Source organism: Pan paniscus, chromosome 21, assembly GCF_029289425.2.
Source record: "Pan paniscus chromosome 21, NHGRI_mPanPan1-v2.0_pri, whole genome shotgun sequence".
Lineage (NCBI taxonomy): Eukaryota > Metazoa > Chordata > Mammalia > Primates > Hominidae > Pan > Pan paniscus.
Window position 1 is genome coordinate 47,191,506 of NC_073270.2, and position 21,263 is coordinate 47,212,768.

At 43.0% G+C, this 21,263-nt stretch overlaps 1 protein-coding gene across 4 annotated transcripts in view; it reads right to left on the minus strand.

Annotated features, from left to right (window-relative positions):
* Positions 1-21,263, minus strand: part of CHD6 (chromodomain helicase DNA binding protein 6) — a 210,144-nt gene that overhangs the window by 47,295 nt on the left and 141,586 nt on the right. For all 4 annotated transcript variants that reach the window (XM_034947296.3, XM_034947297.3, XM_055104987.2 and 1 more), the window contains 6 exons: positions 7,824-7,988; positions 6,372-6,551; positions 5,190-5,300; positions 3,278-3,480; positions 2,364-2,563; positions 1,473-1,632 (listed from right to left, as the gene is read on the minus strand). In XM_034947296.3, coding sequence (XP_034803187.1) covers positions 1,473-1,632; positions 2,364-2,563; positions 3,278-3,480; positions 5,190-5,300; positions 6,372-6,551; positions 7,824-7,988 — 1,019 coding nt within the window. The remainder of the gene's footprint in view (positions 1-1,472; positions 1,633-2,363; positions 2,564-3,277; positions 3,481-5,189; positions 5,301-6,371; positions 6,552-7,823; positions 7,989-21,263) is intronic.

Genomic DNA, 21,263 nt, shown 5'->3' on the forward strand with positions numbered 1-21,263 from the left:
AGAATTGAATGCCAATAGTATTCAATTCTCCTCCAAATGGAAGGGAAATCAATTCAGAGGATGGATGGACAATTCCTTATAGCCAGCCCCCTCCTCCAAGCTGGTGTCTGAACTCAAAGGGACACACAACTGCAGCAGGTTTGTAACACCCTTGGTTTAGCCAAAGAAAACAATCCATTAATATTTTGGGTGGCGACATATCCTTTTTTCTTTTTAAAAGTATTTTACTGATGTGAAATATACTTCCATAATGTGCACACTGCAAACATGTATAGCTTAATGAATTCCTACAAACAAAACATACATGTGTATTCAGCATCCAGATCAGGAAGCAGAATATTTTCCCTGAAGTCCCCTTGGTATTCCCTTACAGTTACATCCCACCCCCAGTGGATAACCATTATCCTGTTTGCTTTTAGCTTAGATTTGAAGCAGTGCTTTTTAACTTTTTAAAGGTTCTTTTGATGACAATTTCATGCCTAAAATAATATAGTACTAATAATAACAACACTTTGAGTGCTTACTGCTGTCTCTGAAGAGCTTGTACTTTTGTGTACCATAGTTTTTATTACAGTATTGGGCATGAGACTTATCTTCAAATATTTGAGGTGATCAAGGGAAAGGATTATACTTTATCTGTAAAAGAAAAAAAAACAAAACAAAACACCCCACAACCCAACAACTACAAAATCATTAAGAAGATGTTATAGGGAGATGGGAAAACCCAAGCAAAAGCTCTTAACCTATAAAGTAATAAACTCTTCATTACCAGAGGTGTGCGACCGGAGGCCCTCACACTGCCTACCAGGAATGCTGGGAAGATAACTCTTGCATGACCTTGACATGAATTAGATCATTTCCAAGGGTCAGATACATTGCACAGTGGTGCAAATATCCACATGCAAACTTGCCATTGTTTTGTCGCTGAATGCCCCAAGTCCCCAAGACTAAACTATATATGAACAAAGTTTTGTTTTTCAATCAGTTTTTTTTTTTTTTGCTGTCTCCATCCCACCCGACCCCAGCTGTTAGCCTACAGATACAAAGCATACTATCTCAAATGCATGCCTATCAAATAACTGAAGGCCATGAATGGCAACAGCAAACTGGAAGAGGAGGCTGAGAGTGGCAGCGACCAAGGCCACAATGTTCTGCCCTTGTTAACGTGACCTCAGGGGCAGAGGATGACCTGACTGGTTTTTGAGAGTCAAAATAGAAAAATCCTCAGGGGTATATACAATGCAATGGCAGAGGGGCCAGGTTCTGCGGGAGAGCAGAGGTACTGTTAAAGGAGTTATAGGAGCTGTAACATGAATTCTGAGCCAGCTTAGACCACAGATAACACATCCTGTCTTTCTAGACCTTGCACGGAAGTAGCACAAGAGCATGAAGTGCTCTCCCTGTGGGGTTCCCAGGAATCGAAGCAGTCTGAGCCGGGCTGCCACCAGGGTATGGGGAGGAGGGACACTCACTTGTTGCAGTGCTGTTTGAGGTGTTTCTTATAGCCATCATCATGCAAGACCACCTCGGGGTTGCAGGTGGCTAGCCAATCTGCATCCTTTAGCTCTGGGATTAGCAACTGGTTCTTCGTCTTCTTCCCCTTCCTCCCTCTGGGGACTGGGGCAGACAAGCCTGAAACAGAAAGACAGCATAGGGCAAGTGGATAGCCAAGGGGGGTGTTACACACGGGTTTTAGAAGAGCTGGGCTGGGGTTTGTTAGAACAGAGTTGGGCTGTGGTCTGGATGGCAGACCCTACTCCTTAGCCCACAGGTGGTGGTGGTAGGAAGGAAGGCCATGCACTTGGTCTCCTCCTTAGTAAACAAATAAACTCCAGGACCATTTAGTTTGTCAGTAAGATTTCCCAAGTACCCTGTGAGGATTAAGAAAGGTGTAACATAACCTGTGCCCTTTGGGAACTTACAACCTGGCTGGGAGAAAAGGAACATTTGACCTAAAACTTCAAGGGGAGCCTTAGCCAAGGATAGGGAAGGAATGTGGCACAAGAAAAGGCACAGACAGAGGTGGGACAGGGACAGGATGGTGAAATGCAAAAGGCAAGTCACAGAGCACTGGGTGTGCATCCCTAATTCAGAGGGGGAGTCTGTGTGAGACTCAGGTTATTGGGCAGGACCAGATGTGGGAAACTTTAAGAGGGTCCAGTTGTACTTCAACAAAATATCACAGGTAACACTGGGAGATTCTGAGGCAGAAATGAAAGCAACATCTTTTCCCACTGGTAACATTCTGAAAAACACCCGAGAAAGAGAAGTCCCCCAAAGCACAGCAATATGGCCCCGCAGAGGAAGAGGGAATGAAGTGCATGGGAATCGTGCTTCTTAGGCATGGCCCTGCCACCTCTCACCTGAGTGGTTCTGGAGGGTCTGGGCTTGCCCATCTTTGGTAGGTGTGATCAGTTCCCAAATGAAACTCTTGATCTTCTCGTCCCCCTTATAATGCTTGACACAGTACACCAGGAGGGCACGGCAAATCATCTCCATGTCCTTCTCGTTCAGATGCCACTTGAATCGGCCATGAGTCAGGATGTCCTTCCACCGGCCCCAGCTGACAGTGGACATACAGACAGGTGTTGGAGGGAGAATGGACCAGGCCATGCAGGCAGCCTCCCCACAGGAGGAGAAACAAGAGCCATACATGCTTTTTGTTCTCTGTAGGTCTGTTAATCATCCCAAGGGCTTTGTCCCGAAAGGCCTTTGAGGACCACCTGACTGTAGCACACCGAATATCACTAAAGTGACCTGGACGTTGGACACTGAGAGCTTCATATGGCCACTACAATGTTAAAAAGGGAGGGACCAAAATACTGGGAGCAGGGAATAAATTTGGAATCAAAAAGAGTCCAACAGCACTATTCAAAAGCAATGATGAGCTCATGGAAGCTGAACCTTTGATTTCTACCAGAGCCAAAGCCCTGCACGAATCATGCCTTGGCGATAACATGTGTTGTGTGGACTCCTTATATATCCTTGGGGGGTGGGGGGAAGCAGGAAATCAGTACCAGACAGCAAATTAGGACCAGAGATTTGTTGTGACGGGCATATGAGAAAATGATGGCATGTCTGCACTGTGGTTGTGGAGCATACGGTGACTGAGATGGATTCTGGGCAGAAGGCACAGTTCTCTCTTGCTCCAACAGATCTCCCTTTGCCCTATAATTCCAAAGGTGACTGGAGAGACATCCTAGACAAATCTCAGGGACTGAAAAACAGAGGGGAACAAACAACAATAACAACAAAACCAAGCAGAGCCAATACCCACCCAAAGATGAGCAGGTTCTTCTCTACCCGGAAGCACTCCGCTCGGAGGTAGCGCCTGGCTTTGTCATTGAGGCGCCTGGATCTCGTGGGCCTTTCGTCTGAGTCGCTGTCTAACTCTGAAAACTCCATGAGCTCGTCTTCCTCAAACGAGTTGTAGTGTTTGGTCTGCTTTCTCACGCGAGGTCGGTCGATCACTAAGCTTTCCTAGAAATGGAGAGGACTACTGGGAAGAAAGTCCTCTTTTCTCTACTCCTTTCACAAAGCATAAGTGTATCCTCAGGACACATTTGGGATAGAACCATGCCCCGTCTCATCCTCCAGCACGAAGGGCTATTCCCAGCACACCTGCTGTCTCCATGACCACAGGACAAGCAGAGAAGATTCTCTGGGACTTGCTCAAGTTGATGTGCTCCCTGGCCCCCAGTGCTGCTTGTCACCATCTGTTGTTTCTGCAGTCATTCTACCCGGGGTGTGGGCAGGCAAGGCCCCCCCCCCAGTGACCAAAGTGGTGTCGGCTCTTGCCAAGAAAGACTGGAGTAGTGAAGACCCAGCTGTTCTGCCCAGCATGCAGAGAGCAGTCTGCACTCTGGAGACAAGACAAGCTAGAGAATTCCATCTGCTCAGCAACTTTCTGAAGACAAACGCATATTCCTGCTTTATTTATCTGCCTTCGACTGGTTCTATCCACTAACCTTTTGCCTTTCACTGAAAATACCATCTCCAGCTCAGGAGCCTCGGTCATTCTGATGGTTCCCCTGGCTATGTGTCTTCTCTAGTCTCCATTGCTTCCTGCTCCTCACTCCTTCCCCCATACCTCTTCCCCAAGCCAGGCCAGCCTCCTGACTACTCCTCCACACAGCCCAGATAACAAATGTCGTGTTATCCCTGCTCTGATCACCGTGCTTCCCAACACGGAAGGCTCCAACTGCTTCTGCCTGGCTACAGGGCCACAGTGCTTTCTTCCCTTGCTTGGACCCAATGTCCTGCACACACAGTAGCTTCTTGATTGCGACACTGTGAAACACTTAGAACAGGTTACTAAAGGGGACTGCAGGATCTTCTTAAAAGAGGAAAATCAGCATTTCTATTTATAGGAGAAAAGAGGGTGGATTAAGCAACCTGTGGTCGTTCTGGCTGGGTGCTGGTTACTGAATTAGCTAGCTACAAGCAGGGACTGTCTCCTGGCTTTGTGGAACCATGAGAGTTCAATACTCACCTGAGAAGACACTCATCCTGAAGTGAGGTGACAGGGTCAGAGATGAAGGACGGGACAGGGTCAGAGATGAAGGACGGGAAATCAACATTTAAGGGGTGCCTCACAGTGGGCTGGGCACTGGTGCCAGTTATACCCACAAATGTTACCTTGTAACCCCACAGTGTGGGCCTGACCACCTCCTCTTCTACTAATCTCAGCGGGGGTCAAAAACTTCATCCGAAGGCATACTCTGGTTTCACTCTCAAGTCCATTCTCTTTCTCATGTTCAGAATTAAGAAAACATGAGACACTGAAAGAATGGAGGTAAAGCCAACAAACTTTTGTCATGCTTTTTTCCCTCTATTATGTGTGAAGTTTCTCTCACAGGAAGTGTTGAAATACAAATAAAATAGTCACATGCCAGGGATAGAATGTTGGTTTGAGGCAGAGGCCTGAACTTGACCTGTGTGTCCAGTTCCAGTTCTAATTGCCTTCATCTAATTTCCCAGGTGCCCAACAGACTGAATGGCCATTTAAAAATGACAACAGTTAAGATTTATTGAGTGATGTCTATGTGCCAGGCATATTTTAAGCATGGTACAAATATTATTTAAGAACCAAGACTCAAGAGTAAATAATGACTTGAGCTGTGTAGGAATTTATTGTCATGTATGACATAAGTGAATGTTCCATGGAATAAAATATTATTTTGCTGTACCTTTTCATTCTTTGCTTCAGTGTCTAGTTCAGCTATTTTAGCCCATTTCTGCCAAAAGTTAGGATCATCTAAGGAAATATCTGTTCTGTTTCCTGAAGCCACAAAGCTAGCCTGTGAAGAAGACAAGAATTAATAAACTGTGCTTGAACACAGTACAAACTAATAAAACACCAGTGTTACTTCAAGAGAAACCTAAGTATATTATCTATTTGCATTCAAAATCAAACCCTTAACAGAGCTTCCAAAATGAATTGAAAATCTCAAGGCTATTCTTTTTTTACCTTTTATTTTAAAAATTGGGTGAGGAAATCATAATTTCAACTGAAGGGATCATTTTTTATTGGAGCTTAAGCTTGGAAGCAGGAAGGCAAACCCCGGAAGACAATGGCAATGTCCAAACTAGACACTTGGTGTCTAGTTTCCTATGAAAGAGTTAACACTTAAAACTTTTCTAGATTTTTCTTTCAGTGCAACAGTTACCAAATGTCTGCTATGGAAAAGGTATTAGGCTGGGCAGTATGAGGTGTAGAGACAAGGGATGGTTCACCCATATCCTCCTTATAAAACACTGAACGTCCCACTAAAAAACTTTCAGGTGTCACCAAACAGGAGATTTAATCAAACAGGTCACAAAGCTCACACAGGAATCAGCAGTGGTTGTGGCTAGGGAAACCTGAGAGTGATCTGCTAAGTTTTAAATCCAGTGGCCTAAACAGCAGAGAAAAGAGGCACCCAGACTAGAAGCTGGGAATTTTATGTAAAATCTCTTTCCCATTAAACAAACAAACAAATTGCTTGAGTTTGGGGAATGGAGTGTTCACTGGAGCTTCCACTCTCTATCAGTGATCAAGAAGTGCTCTACAAGGGAATCAAGATGTCCACTGGAAGGTTTCAGAGCAGTCCTTGCAAACAGAGCCAACTGAGAATAGGAGTGTTTATTCTGTCTGTTAAAGATCAGCTCTCAAAGGTGAGGAGTGGTATTTTCTTGGTATAGTCCCTGACTCCCTATTCAGACTTCCTTCCTCTAAGGATCTATATCTTTAGATAGTCACGCAGACTAAATGTGCAGCCAATTTCTAGGATTTGCATTCAGAGAAACAGAAGCCCTGCTAATGGGTTTCAGAGAATAAACATTTTTTTTTCTCTCCCACCCTCAACAGCTCTGGAGAGAAGGCCCTGTACCTTGGCAAAAGTGGACCCTTTCCCCTCAGACTGGATGGTGATGGTGTGCGTTCGCCTCTGCAGAATCTGGTCTATGTCTTCTTCACAGAACTTGGAGCCTTCATCTTCTTCATCCATTAAGGCTCCATAAGCACCTTTCCGGAGTAGGTCCTCCACCTCCATTTTTGAGAGCTGCTGTACCTGGACAGGTCACCAAAGGCTACTCACAAAGTGGAAAATGTATACGAGAAAAACAGCCTCAAATCTGGTTTTTGTGATTCAGCGCATAGTTCCTCCATGAACTGCATGTTAGAACAAAGGATGTGGGCAACAAACTTCAGCTAGTGAAATCCCAGATGCGATACTCTGGGGAGGGCAGGCAGACAGCTCTGAAATAAAGCTCAGCAGATGATCCAAGGTCCCTAACATTCTTCAGGACGTTGGTTATTATCAGATGTCACAAGCCACTACAACTATGCATCATTGAAGATGGTACTTTTGACATCTTTATATTTTAGTTAGAGCTTATATCTTTAAAAACCTCCAGATGTACCAAACAAGCAAAAGAACAATGATTTATTCATTATTAAATAAATATGTATATTAGTATTGTAAATGAGGTCATTTCTCAACTAAAAAAAAATGATCCCATGATAAATGTGATCTTCTCAAAAAAAAAAACAGGAAATGGGGTCCCAAACACCCTTTTCTGGTTCTAATTAAGAATCTGGTTCTCTTTATATCAATCACAAGAGGGAATTCCATGACTCTCTGCATGACTAACTTGAAGTATTATACTTAGCAACATATGCATAGCTAAGAGGATATGGAACATCTGGACTAAAGACAACTCATTTAGAAGGTTTAAGCATCCAATCTTTGATGCCCTGAGCCCAGAGATTAAGGAAATATTCTGCTTTGTTTGCCTATACTTTAAGATACTTTAGGACAATTTAAGAATCTTAGCTGTAATTCTTATGCCCTCAAAGGGGGAAAAATATTTTAACTGCCTTATTTTAAGCTGCTAATTTATTCATTCATTTACTGACCATCCAGCACTTTATGTTTTTAATATGCCGAGCACTGTTAGGGGCCGAGGGGACGTAGATAAAATTGGTCCCAGTACACTCTCAAAGCTCAAAGTCTGAGGTATGAGATAAGGCACAGTAACAAATACAATGTTAAGATCTACTGGCTTCTAACGGGCACAGTTAAAAACTCTGTTTACTGAAATGTTACACCAAGCTGGGCAATCCTACCTCATAACTGCTTCTACGGATTTCCTTTAACCACCCAGAAAACACAGACACCTGACTCTTAACGATGCCCCGTTGTAGGGAATTACCCAATAATGATGTGAGGGCTGGCTCAATGCAGCGAAAGTGAACCCTTAAACAGCTGTAAGAAGAGAAGCCTGCCTGGGCTGTGCGACCAATGTTCCTTAAGACTCCAGAGCAGGCCCATCACACTCACCCCATTGGTGCCGCCCTTTCGGTTGATGTCCTGAAGAACAGCCTTGTCCAGCCCCAGCTTTAGGCTGGCCTTGTCAAACATCTCGCGCTCGTAGGAATTTCGAGTGATGAGGCGATACACCTTCACAGCTTTGCTTTGGCCTATGCGGTGACATCGGGCCTGAGCCTGGGAAGAAGAAGAGTCATATGCATCACGTCACTGTATGTATAAACGGCAGCAACCCTGGGAATAGGGGAGTGCTTAAATGTCATGTGGTGTGAGTGGCCAACTCTCGGTTACAAGTAACAGGACTGATTTCAGAACAGAATTTATACCCAAAGGTTGGCTGCCATCCTCCGTGGCTACTCATTTCTTCTCCCATTGTGTACTGACTACTGTGTGCCAGGGATAAAGCAATGAGAAGGACATGCTGTCCCATCCTGTGCCCCCGCCCTGCTGTGGTCTGTGCAAGGCAACTTGTGAGTGGCACACATTCCCAGGATGCTGTCCTGTCCTCTTGGAAGATATGCTTCAGAGCTGGTAGCACTGAAAATTTATTTTTAAAATTTTGCTACTGAAATTTTCAAACATAGATCAAAATATAGGAAAGTATAATGACCTCTTACGGACAATCTTGTTTATTTTTACCACACTCCACCCTCCCAGATTGTTAGGAAGTAAATCCTAAGCATCATACTGTTTCATTCTTACATATTTCAATACACATTTCTAAAGATACAAACTCTTGTAAAATATATATTATTATCATTGCCACACTTAAAAACAACTGCATTTCTGCTGTGTCACTGAACAGGTACCTTTATTTCCTGTATTTTCTCTAAACTAGGAGTTCCACCTTGGAACCTGATCAGCTTAAGATTTGAGCATCTGAATGTACACCAAGAGGCAGATGGTATCTGGTCATCTTTCTTTTGAATTGATGATCATTGCCTAGATCTGTTAATTCATCAGGGGCTACCCTAATGTATAGTTCATATAGGAGGGACAAGATAAATATTTCTTTCTCTTTATTTAATCAGTTTCCAAAATAACATCCCAAAAAGTGACCAATGAAATTTTTTTTATTACTTCTTTATGGGATACAATGAAGGCATGCATTTAAATATATCTGCCATGTTTTACTGCACTGCAGTTATTATTCTTATTGCTGTTCACATTTGGCTCATGGGAGCCTAAGTTGGCTCCTGAGTTCCTTCAACATGACCTAGTCAAATGTGGAAAAAAGGAAGACGAGAATCAACTCTGCAGTATTTGAATGGACTGAAGGTATCAGTATGAACTCATGGTTAGGTGTATATGTATATATACACACATATACATACACATACTCACACAGATATAGAAATAGGTATGGATATGTGTACATTTATGTTTGTATGTTATATCAAAGACTGGTAGTCTTTCAATAGTTCCCTTGCTTTCAACGTATTCCACACTCCTCTTGTACATTTCCTGTCCAGACCTGGCTTCAGCCATTTTGTTTCCAGGAGTCCTAGTCTCTTTTAGCGGGAATGTTTTTTCTCCCTGAGTAAGCAAGCAGAGGGGTGATTACTGACACTGAGAGGAAGAGGTGGCCATGCCATGTGAGTGAGCCCTGCAGGTATCACTGGACACCCCAGGTCCTTCCTTATCTTGGCCCAGAGCAGTAAGACATGTGGCCCTTGCTCCTCTGTGAGTTAGTGGCAGAGCAAGTCTGGAGCCTTGGACTTCTGCTCCTGCCCCATGATCTTGATCCTGGAGTCCAGAATTGCAAGCAATGGGTCCCCTGTGTCTGAGGCCAGGCTGTTTGAGTTGCATTTGAAGTTACTGGGCCCAGAGAAAGGGGTAAGTCTAAGCAGGAATCCTATGTTTGCCCATAAGGGACTCACCCAGTGCCAGAATCCCTGGATATGGAAGCCCCCACCCATGCCCTGCCCACATTCTTCCCCTAACCTCATGGCTGAAAATGACACCAGAATTCCTATACTCCGTACTAAAGCGGCCCAAAGACTAAGAAGCCCAGTAAGTACTGGGACAGAAGAGAGGCCACTGGGGCAGGGGTACAGGAAATGGCCATCAAAGCAGGGCTAAAGGAGGGTGGATCCCAGGCACCTCCTGCCACTTGGCCCACTGTGTTACAGAGGTCCTCCTTGCAATAAGAAAGCTTGAAGTTCATCTTGGTGCCCAAAATTTGCATATTTCTGTGATACGATTTGGCTGTGTCACCATCCAAATCTCAACTGGAATTTATCTCCCAGAATTCCCATGTGTTGTGGGAGGGAGCCAGCAGGGAGGTAACTGAATCACGGGGGCCAGTCTTTCCAGTGCTATTCTAGTGATAGTTAATGAGATCTGATGTGTTTATCAGGGATTTCTACTTTTGCTTCTTCCTCATTTTTCTCTTGCCGCCGCCATGTAAGAACAGCCTTTCGCCTCTTGCCATGATTCTGAGGCCTCCCCAGCCATGTGGAACTGTAAGTCCAATTAAACCTTTTTTTGTTCCCAGTTTTGGATATGCCTTTATTAGCAGTATGAAAACGAACTAATACAGTAAATTGGTACCAGTAAAGCAGGGCGTTGCTGAAAAGATACCCGAAAATGTGGAAGCGACTTTGGAACTGGGTAATAGGCAGAGGTTGGAACAGTTTGGAAGGTTCAGAAGGAGATAAAATGTGGGAAAGCTTGGAACCTCCTACAGACTTGTTCAATGGCTTTGCCCAAAATGCTGGCAGAGATATGGACAATAAGGTCCAGGCTGAAGTGGTCTCAGAAGGAGATGAGGAACTTGTTGGGAACTGGAGCAAACGTGACTTTTGTTACATTTAAGCAATGAGACCAGTGGCATTTTGCCCCTGCCCTCGAGATTTGCGGAACTTTGAACTTGAGAAGGATGATTTAGGGTATCTGGTGGGAGAAATTTCTAAGCAGCAAAGCATTCAAGGGGTGACTTAGGTTCTGTTAAAAACAGTCAGTTTTATAAGGGAAGGAAAGAAGAAAAATTTGGAAAATTTGTAGCCTGACTATGCGATAGAAAAGAAAAATCAATCTTCTGGGGAGAAATTCAAGCTGGCTACAGAAATTTGCATAAGTAACAAGGAGCCTAACGTTAATCCCCAAGAGCATGGGGAAAATGTCTTTAGGCCATGTCAGAGACCTTCATGGCAGCCCCTCCCATCACAGGCTCGGAGGCCCAGGAGGAAAAAGTGGTTTTGTGGGCTGGGCCCAGGGTCCCTGTGCTGTGTGCAGCCTAGGGACTTGTTGCCCTGTCCCAACTGTTCCAGCCATGGCTGAAAGGGGCCAACGTACAGCTCAGGCTGTGGCTTCAGAGGGTGAAAGCGCCAAACCTTCGCAGCTTCCACGTGGTGTTGAGCCTGAGGGTGCACAGAAGTCAAGAATTGAGGTTTGGGAACCTCCACTTAAATTTTAGATGTATGCAAATGCCTGGATGTCCAAGCAAAAGTTTGCTGCAGAGGTGGGGCCCTCATGGAGAACCTCTGCTAGAGCAGTGCGGAAGGGAAATGTGGGGTCGGGGCCCCCACACAGAGTCCCTACTTGGTCACTGGCTAGTGGAGCTGTGAGAAGAGGGGCACCATCCTCCAGACCCAGAACTGTAGATCCACTGACAGTTTGCACTGTGTGCCTGGAAAAGCCACAGACACTCAATGCCAGCCCAAGAAAGCTGCTGGGAGGGAGGCTGTACCCTGCAAAGGCACAGGTGTGGAGCTGCCCAAGACTACCTCTTGCATCAGCATGACCTGAATGAGAGACCTGAAGTCAAAGGAGATCATTTTGGAGCCTTAAAATTTCACTGCTCCGGTGGATTTTGGACTTGCATGGGCCCCCTTTGTTTTGGCCAATTTCTCCCATTTGGAATGGCTGTATTTACCCAATACCTGTATCCAAATCATATCTAGAAAGTAATTAACTTGCTTTTGATTTTACAGGCTCATAGGCGGAAGAGACTTGCCTTGTCTCAGATGAGACTTTGGACTGTGGATTTTTGGGTTAATGCTGAATGAGTTAAGACTTTGGGGGACTGTTGGGAAGGCATGAAATATGAAGACATGAGATTTGGAGGGGCCAGGGGCAGAGTGATACGATTTGGCTGTGTCCCCATCCAAATATCAACTTGAATTGTATCTCCCAGAATTCCCACACTGTGGGAGGGACTCAGCGGGGAGGTAACTGAATCATGGGGGCTGGTCTTTTCCATGCAATTCTCACAATAGTTAATGAGTCTCATGAGATCTGATGGGCTCATCAGGGGTTTCTGCTTTTGCTTCTTCCTCATTTTCTCTTGCCGCTTCCATGTAAGAAGAGCCTTTCGCCTCCTGCCATGATTCTGAGTCCTCCCCATCCATGTGGAACTGTAAGTCCAATTAAACTTCTTTTTCGTCCCAGTCCCCGGTATGTCTTTATCAGCAGTGTGAAAATGAACCAATACATCCTGGTTTACCAGGTTGTTCTTGGGGGCAGGAGGGAAGGCAGAACTTGTTCTCCACTGTCACTTTCTTAGACTCAACAATCCTGGTCACTTCCGGGGAGACCCAGACCCCACTGAGAAAGGAGCACATAGCTGGCAGGCAAGAGCTTATGTGTGAGGCCACCAAGCATGGGCAACAGAACAGACCCTGGGGTCTCTGCGCACAGCAGGGCCACCAGGAAGACCAGAGCAAAGGTCTTCATAGCATGGGAAAAGCTAACTTTTCCTCTCTCTCGCCAGGCTGCAGGGCAAGTGGCTAAGAAACAGTCCAGCCATAGACAGGGGTAGAAAACTTACAGACAACAATCTGGATACCCTAGAGGTGGTCCCTGCTACTAGGGATGATCATGGTTTCTAGTGCCTACTCAGTGGGCAAATATAGGAAGTGTTTGTGTGTGCAGAGTGTATATAAACCTATGCATATATAAGACAAAATACATCATGAGGTCATACTGATATTTTTAGTTCAAATTATGACTGAAGAATTTTAGTTTCATCAACCTCACATCTGTATTTCTTTAATCATGTTGAAAAACTCAATTTTCAACCACATCAATATCAGTACTCATTTGATTTGTCCCACAATATGACATTTTCAGAAAACCAATACCATTACAACTCACTCGAAACATAATTACCAAAAAATTTCAAGATTTTTCTCTCCCCAGCCACTTAGGGATATATCCTGCTAAGTATGTATAGTGTTTTAAATACACACTTGAAAGTAGGTTTATTTTCTGTAGTTGCAAGGTTAGCAATCCTGAAACTACTTTCTGTTTAATCTAGGTTTCAGCAAATAAGTAAAGATACCGGGGGTAGCAGGAGTAAGGGCTTTCACTGTTGGAGAAGGAAATTATAAATATGGAAAGGAGGAAAACTAAAATAAACTCTGTGGTGCTAGAATGAATTGGAGGTGTCAGTATTAACTCATGGTTAGGTGTACATGTGTATTTATATACACACATACATATACATAAAGGTACAGAAATAGATACGGATATGCATGTTTACGTATGCATTTGTGTCTATACACACATATACAAATGAATACATATATTTACACATATGCATATTTATAGTCTCTCTTTCTGTGTGTCTTCCAGCTATGTCCACTGAGAGGGCCTAGAAGAAACATCATTGCAGTAGCAATGAACACACCCAACTCCTGAATCTTGATTGCTAAAAACCATTACCTATACAACAGAGCCACAGTGTGCTAGAGAAATGGCTAACTGTAGTTAGGGCTGTGGTAGAGAAAGTATAGACTAAGCCTGAAACATATTACTGTGTCAGATGTAAGAAATTCCTCAAAGAACGAGGGAGACATACGAGAATAACACTTAAAGCTCAAAGAGACTCCCACTGGCTAAGTCTAGAACTATATGAAGAGAACATCGAAATAAAGATAGTAACAGATTATAACTCACTAAATAAAAAAAGAACCCATGTATTCATATTGACATAAAATAAATAAATGGGAGAAAAAGGGAACACTCTTCCTTATAGTAGAATGCTAACTAACCAGTGCAGAGCGACAGTTAGAAAATCATCACTTTGTAACCATCAAAGTGATGACCGATTCAGCCAAAAATAATCAATGGATGCTAAAACCAATGGGTGATACTTTGATGAGGAACAGGTACAGTTCCAATTTATTTCTCCAAAATTACTTATTATTTTCAAAGGGAAAAACAGAAACTTTATAAGTGGAGAAATCTGACAGACATCACTGTACTAAGTGATCAAAGTTACCATCATCAGACAAATGGACACCATGTTATTCCTGATGTGATATATTGAGATGGCTGTGTCAGTTCTGTGGTAGTACTAAACCTAGATCCAATCCTGAGGAAATACAGACAAATCAAACGGAGGGACAACCTACAAAAAAACTGGCCAGCACTCTTCAAAAACTTGAAGGTCATAAAATAAAAAGAAAAACTGAGGAACTGATCCAGATTAACTAAGACTAAAGGGACATGACAGCTAAAGGTAATGGGTGACCCTGGACTGAATCCTGGACTGGGGAAATGACAGCTATAAAATATGTTGAAACAAATGATAAGACTTGAATATGAACTGTGGATTGGAGAATAGTATTTTTATATCTTGATTCTGAGAACTGAACTGTGAATATACAAGAGAAAGTCCTTGTACTTAGTGAAATACACACTGAAAGTATTTAGGGGACAAGGGGGTACAATGCCTGCAACTTACTCTCAAATAGCTCAGACAAAAAGTGATGTGTGCCTATGCATGTACTCAGAGAAAGAAAGGGACAGAGACACAAAGGAGAGAGTGAGAAAGGGCAAAAATGATAGAGTCGAGGCAAAATGTAAACACAGCTGGTGAATCTGGATAAAGGGTACACTGGAGTTGCAAAATGAAATTATATAGAAATAAAAATGTATAAACATATGAAATACAGACCCTTGAAATAATCCTTTTCTGTGAGTTGTAAGCTATTCACTTGATACACAGCTAGATTCAATTGTTTCATTTTGCTTTTGAGTTTTAGGAATTGATGTTTCCCCCTATTAATTTAACCACACTGAAGCAGGTCGTGAAGAAAATAACTAAACTAAGCAACTTTGGCAAATAGTATTCTGATTATATACTGTAATACTAAAGACCAAAAAACCCACTACAGACCAACATTATATTCTGGTAAATGTATTTTTCACAAAATATGGGTTAGCAATTCTAAAACTACTTGATGTGTATACTAGGATGAAATAAATGAGTAAATATACTGTGTTATGATAACAAGGTCCAGGCTTCATCCTGCCAGAGAAAGAAGTTACAAATAAGGAAGAGGAGGAGACTATAATGAACCCTGTGATGCTGCACTGTAATTAGAAAATTCACTATGGATGAATATACACAGAATAAATATAGCTGTGTGGTATGAGTGCTTGCTTAAGTATGTATACATCTGTTTCCTAGCTCCATGTGCACAGAGGGTCTAGAAGCAATAACAATCTAGTAGCAGTGGGCATACCTAGTAGCCAGAGTTTGGTTTCTAAATGCTGTTCTCAAGTAAAAGAAAGCAAGGATCGTTGGAGAATGGTCAATTCCAACGTGGGGGCACGAAAAATGTAACATGGACTTGAACCGTAAGGAAGCACTCAAAAAACAATGGGAGCATGTCAAAAAAACACAGAAGCCAATGTAAAGGAGCTACCAACGGCCAAATCTGGACAACCTGAAAACAAAATAAATAGAGTAATGGATTATAAAATAAAACAAAATCCACAAGTCAATACTGATATAAATAAATGGGAGACAAAGGACAACTTCGTTATAATAGAATTCTTACTAATAAATGTAGAAGGGATGATGAGAATAGAAAACTACCATTAGCTAAACACCATGGTAATAATTTACTGAAAGCAAGAACCATTGATGGAAGCTAAAATTAATGGACAGAAGTAGGATGAAAAACAGGATAGAGTCTCAAAATATTCACTCAGAAGATACTAATTTTTAGAGATAAATACAGTTATTTTATGGTGGAGAAACTTGGCAGATGGCACGTTAACCAAGTAATCAAAGTTACATCACGAGTAATAAGATGTATTCATATCACGCATCCCCTGATACAATGCACTGAGGAGGACATAATATGATTTCTATGATACTCTTGCCTAAAATGTATAACCTCATATCTCACCGTAAGAAAACATCAGGCAAATACAAACTGAGAACAGTCCACAAAACAACTGGTCAGTACCCTTTCAAAAGTGTCAAGGTCATGAAAGATAAGGAAAGACAAAGGAATTGTCACAGACTGCAGAAGGTTAGGGAGTCACAACTTCTAAATGGAATGTGGATACTGGGCCAGAAAAAAAATATTTCTAGGAAACTGAAGGAATGAATATGAATAAGGTCTGTAGATTAGTTAAAGAGTATCATATCAATGTTGCTTTCTTGGTTTCAATCATTATACTACGGTTATATAAAATGTCAACATTAAGGGAAGCTGGGTGAAGTGTACATTGGAATTCTACATAATTTTTGCAACTTTTAAAAAAGGTTAAAAAAATTAATTTTGTTTTAATAATGAAGTAAAATGCTTAAAATGGTTCCAAAGTCAAATACACAAAACAGCATATTTGGAAAAACCAGCTTCTTTCCCTGTCACTTCCATCCTGTTCTCTAAAGGTAACCATTTAAAAACAAAGTTTGTAGGCTGGGCGTGGTGGGTCACGACTGTAATCCCAGCACTTTGGGAGGCTGAGGTGGGTGGATCACAAGGTCAGGAGTTCGAGACCAGCCTGGCCAACATGGTGAAACCCCGTCTCTACTAAAAATACAAAATTAGCTGGGTGTGGTGGCGCGTGTCTGTAATTCCAACTACTTGGGAGGCTAAGGCAGGAGAATTGCTTGAGCCCAGGAGGTGGAGGTTGCAGTGAGCCGAGGTTGCGTCACTGCACTCCAGCCTGGGTAACACAGCAAGACTCCATCCCAAAAAAACAAAAACAAAAACACACACAGTTTGTTTTATTTTTACCCTTGGTAGGGAAGGGACAAAGACACACAGCCTTTTAAGATAAATGCTAGCATACAGTACAAACTTTTTCCACCTTATTTTTTTCCCCACTTAACAATATATCCAGGGTACAATCCAGGGTATAGCAGGATATAGTGATATTCTTCATTCTTTTTTCAAAGCTGAATATATTACAGTTTATTCAATTAGTCATCTATTGCTGAACAATTGAGTTGTATAGTCTTTGGCTATTATAATTCGTTGCTGGACCTTCTTTCTTTATCTTTAGCAGTAGCAAATCTCTGCTACTGGGAGAAGGTTTGATGAATGATTCTGCAAATTAAGGAAGTGATCATGGTGAACAATATGGTTTATGAGACCTTCAAGACAGTAATCTTATACGGCCCTTAAGTACTGACCCTGATTTCTTTTTCTGGCTCATATGGTGTTGAGGGTAAATTACAAGAGGGAGTTGAAAAGTTCTGAGCAAAAGATCTGATGGAGGAGCCCTGCAGACACTGCTAATGGCCTTCGTAGCATCCATCTCTTTCTTGCTCACTGCCAGAACCCTGACTCTTGTACAGGGCAGCAACATGTTCAACCGAAACCACTCCCAGCCTCCCAGGGATGGCCAGGTAACACAGTCCTAGACAACGAGGTGTAACAGAACCTCCTGAAGATATGTGCCAAAGTTCTGCTTTCCTGTAAAAACCAACATGCCTGCTTTCCTTATTTTTCCTTTCTGGGATGGAACCAAGAGGCTGTAAACCACACATACTGAGGCCAGTGGAGTAGAAAGACAGGAGGAACCCGGGACTCCGATGACACTATGATGTCGCCTCACTAGTCCTCAACTGCCTACCTCTGGACTTGTTAACTGAGAAAAATAAACCCCTGTTTGGGAGAGCCGAGGCCACAAGCAGCTAAATTACATAAAAATAAACATGTTCTCCCCCAAGATGACTTACCTGAAGGACAACAGGATAAGTCCCATCACATTTAAGAGACTCATCATTTTACAGTCAAATCTCAAACCATTCTTTATTTTCCTAAGAGAACTCAACCAAAAAAAACATGAGATAGAGAAAGAAACATTCAGAACTAGGGCCAGGAACTCAGATGAAGTCCAAGGGAAATGCATCAGCAAAGGTATACATATAAAAACCTTTGGAGTAAAACACAACTAGGGGGCAGTGGTGCTATAATCCCCCAGCCCTAATCCCTGGAGAAAATTATAGTGCTCTAATTATAGTGCTCACAATTTCTTCTTTATTTTTTAATACATCTGGGGTGGACAAAAGCCAAAGAGAAATGAATAACGATGTTCTGACAATGAAAAAAAAAAAAAAAAAAAAAGGCTGGGTGTTGTGGCTCTCGCCCATCTTCCCAGCACCTTGGGAGTCTGAGGCAGGACTGCTTGAGGCCAGGGGTTTGAGACCAGCCTGGGCTGTCAACATAACAAGACCCTCTCTGGGGTTAAATCTGTCAGATAAGTCAGTCAAGAACTAGCTGAGAACAGGAAGGACAGATGAATTCACAGAATGGGAAAGGGGTGCTTTTGGGCAGCAGAAAGGAGTTAAAAAAAAAAAAAGAGGACATTGACAAGGAGAGGCAGCGGCGTACTCAAAAGGAACGTGACTCATTCCATTTAGGACTGGTGCTGTGTAATAAGTGCCTGTCCCATCCTGTGCTTCAGACTTGCCGCCTATTCACATCCCACTCTACATGGTCATACTCTTTGTTTTGTCTGGAATATTCTTCCTTCTTATCTCATAATTTTAGATCCTTTTCATTATTTCTGCTCAAATGTCATCTTCTTAAAGAAGTCTTCCTAGACCACTCTTTCTAAATCAGGGCAACCAACTCCTACCATTCTTTTTTTTTTTTTGGAGATGGAGTTTTGCTCTTGTTGCCCAGGCTGGAGTGCAATGGCATGATCTTGGCTCAGTGCAACCTCCACCTCCCAGGTTCAAGCAATTCTCCTGCCTCAGCCTCCCAAGTAGCTGGGATTACAGGTGCCCATACCAACGCCTGGCTAATTTTTGTATTTTTAGTAGAGACAGCATTTCACGATATTGGCCAGGCTGGTCTTGAACTCCTGACCTCAGGTGATCTGCCCGCCTCGGCCTCCCAAAGTGCTGGGATTACAGGCATGAGCCACCACGCCCAGCCCCAACTTCCATCATTCTTATCCCCTTATTTTATTTTCTTTGCAGTAAATACTGCTTATCTGTAATTATCTTATTTTTCCTCATTTATTGTCGGCCTATCCTACTGAAATAAAACTGTCAGTCTAGCTCACCAGTGTCTCTCCAATACTTTAAGTAACACCTGGCATGTCCCAGTGATCAAGAGATAGTCACTGAATAAATGACTACATAGTATAGTATTTGTGTATACATTTACAAATTATTACTTTCTCATGGCAAAGAAGACTCAACAGGTGCAATCCTCCAAACTCCAGACACACGCACTGTCAAGAAATAGGGGATGTAGGTGGGGCGTGGTGGCTCATGCCTGTAATCTCAGCACTTTGGGAGGCTGAGGTGGGTGGATCACTTGAGCTCAGGAGTTCAAGACCAGCCTAGGTAACATGTTGAAACCTCTTCTCCACAAAAATTACAAAAATTAGCCAGGCATGGGGCTCGTGACTATAACTCCAGCTATTCGGGAGGCTAAGGTGGGTGGAGGCTGCAGTGAACTGACTTCGAGCCACTGCACTCTAGCCTGGATAACAGCGAGATCCTGTCTTCTGAAAAAATAAAATTAGATAAGAAATAGGGGGTGCAAGCAACGTGGTGGCAGCAGAGGAAGAGGCACAGGGGTCCAATACCTCTTCCCCTCGGAGCAGTGTGGGAGTTTCCTGAGTCCTGCTTCTGGCGATTGTGGAAAGGGCCTGTCTCCTCACTCTGGACTCCCAACTGACTTCCAAAATCCTGCAGACATGCAGCAGCTGCATTATCTTGTGGCTGTGCTCTTGGCCAGGACATCTGCTCCCACACTTTCTGAATTCTGCCTTCAGGGACCTTAGCAGCAGGAAGGACGCAGAACTGTGCAGCCCACCACTGTTATCTTGAACCCTCTTCAACCCTAAGGATCTCTTGCCTCCAGATGCAAAAAGTCCCCCAGAGAATAAGAAGCAGAAGTATCACAGAACAATGGAAGAGGAAGGTTTGTGGTCTCTGAGGGGGGCATGATAGCATGTTATTCCCAAGAGGTCTGCCTTTGCCTTCAGGGGTAGCAGCAACAGTGGCCTACTCCTAAGAAGAAAGAAGATAAAAACCCAGTTTTTCCTTTGTCTTTCCTTCTCAGGCTACTGTTATCATCCTGTGCCACTTCTTAACCTTAGGTGTTATGGGAAACCTAGACAACACTTGCTGCTGCTGATATGCCAGGACTAAATTAGAGCCTCTGTCTTCTAAATGATGGTGAGAAAAGGCAAACTGATAACCTTCAATTTTGTACACACATTGATGCGAATACAGACATATTCAAGGTTTGAGAGAGGGTGTGGCACTTACCTGACTCTAGATAAGATCTCCCCATTAAGGGGACGTAAAAATTGGTTTTCCTTTAATAGTCCAGATAAAACAGTAATATTGCTAAGATCTCTCAGTGCTAACTTTAATCTCTTTTGTTATTCCTAAGTAGTACCCAGTTTCTATCCTGGATCCTAATGAACCTGTGCCTTCATTTTCTGGAAAGCAAGAGGAGGACAGGAGGATTTGGGAAGAGGAACACAATGATGTCAGCGTCCCAGCCTCCACACTCTCTCTGGAGTAAATATTCTATATTTACAGCACGTGGGTGCAAGGGCAAATGCCAAGGGGCGTGGGAATGTGTGTGTTTGTGTGGGGAGTGTGCATCATTCTGTGGACAGTCTCCAGCCCTCTTGCTTTTGGAAAGCCCTCTTGCTCTCTTCCTCATCACACCAAGCAAGCAAGAACCTTGCTCCATCTCTGTGGGAGACACAGAATTTGGACCTTCCTCTCTCTATCACATCTGTTTTATAGCCCACCAGTCCCACTAACTAATAGCCACTCTTCTAGTCCCCTGTCCTAAAACTGCTCTACATTTCTCAATTCTTTCATCTCTACCTAGACTGGCTAGACTTTAAAAAAAAAAAAAAAGGATGATTCCTTCCAAGTTGTACAAATGTTCTCTCTCACACAGTAACCTTTTGCTGCATTCTCCTTACGAACTCCCACCCTGCATCTTCCACCTTGGATCTTCCTCAGTGCTGGTCTTCTTCGTTTCTTCATTCAGGCTGAGCATTAGAGGAAGTTCAGAAACTGACTCAACATACTAATAAAGTTCACACTATCCAATTTCAGTTTGGACTTCACTGCTATTCCTTAATTCATCTCTTGCCAGCTCCCCAGCAGTGGACATTGAGAACAGCTACTCCAAAGCTTCTCCCTTCATCCAAGACCCTTATTCTGGACAGTCCCACCCAACTTCTCTGGTTGCTACACATATAAATCAG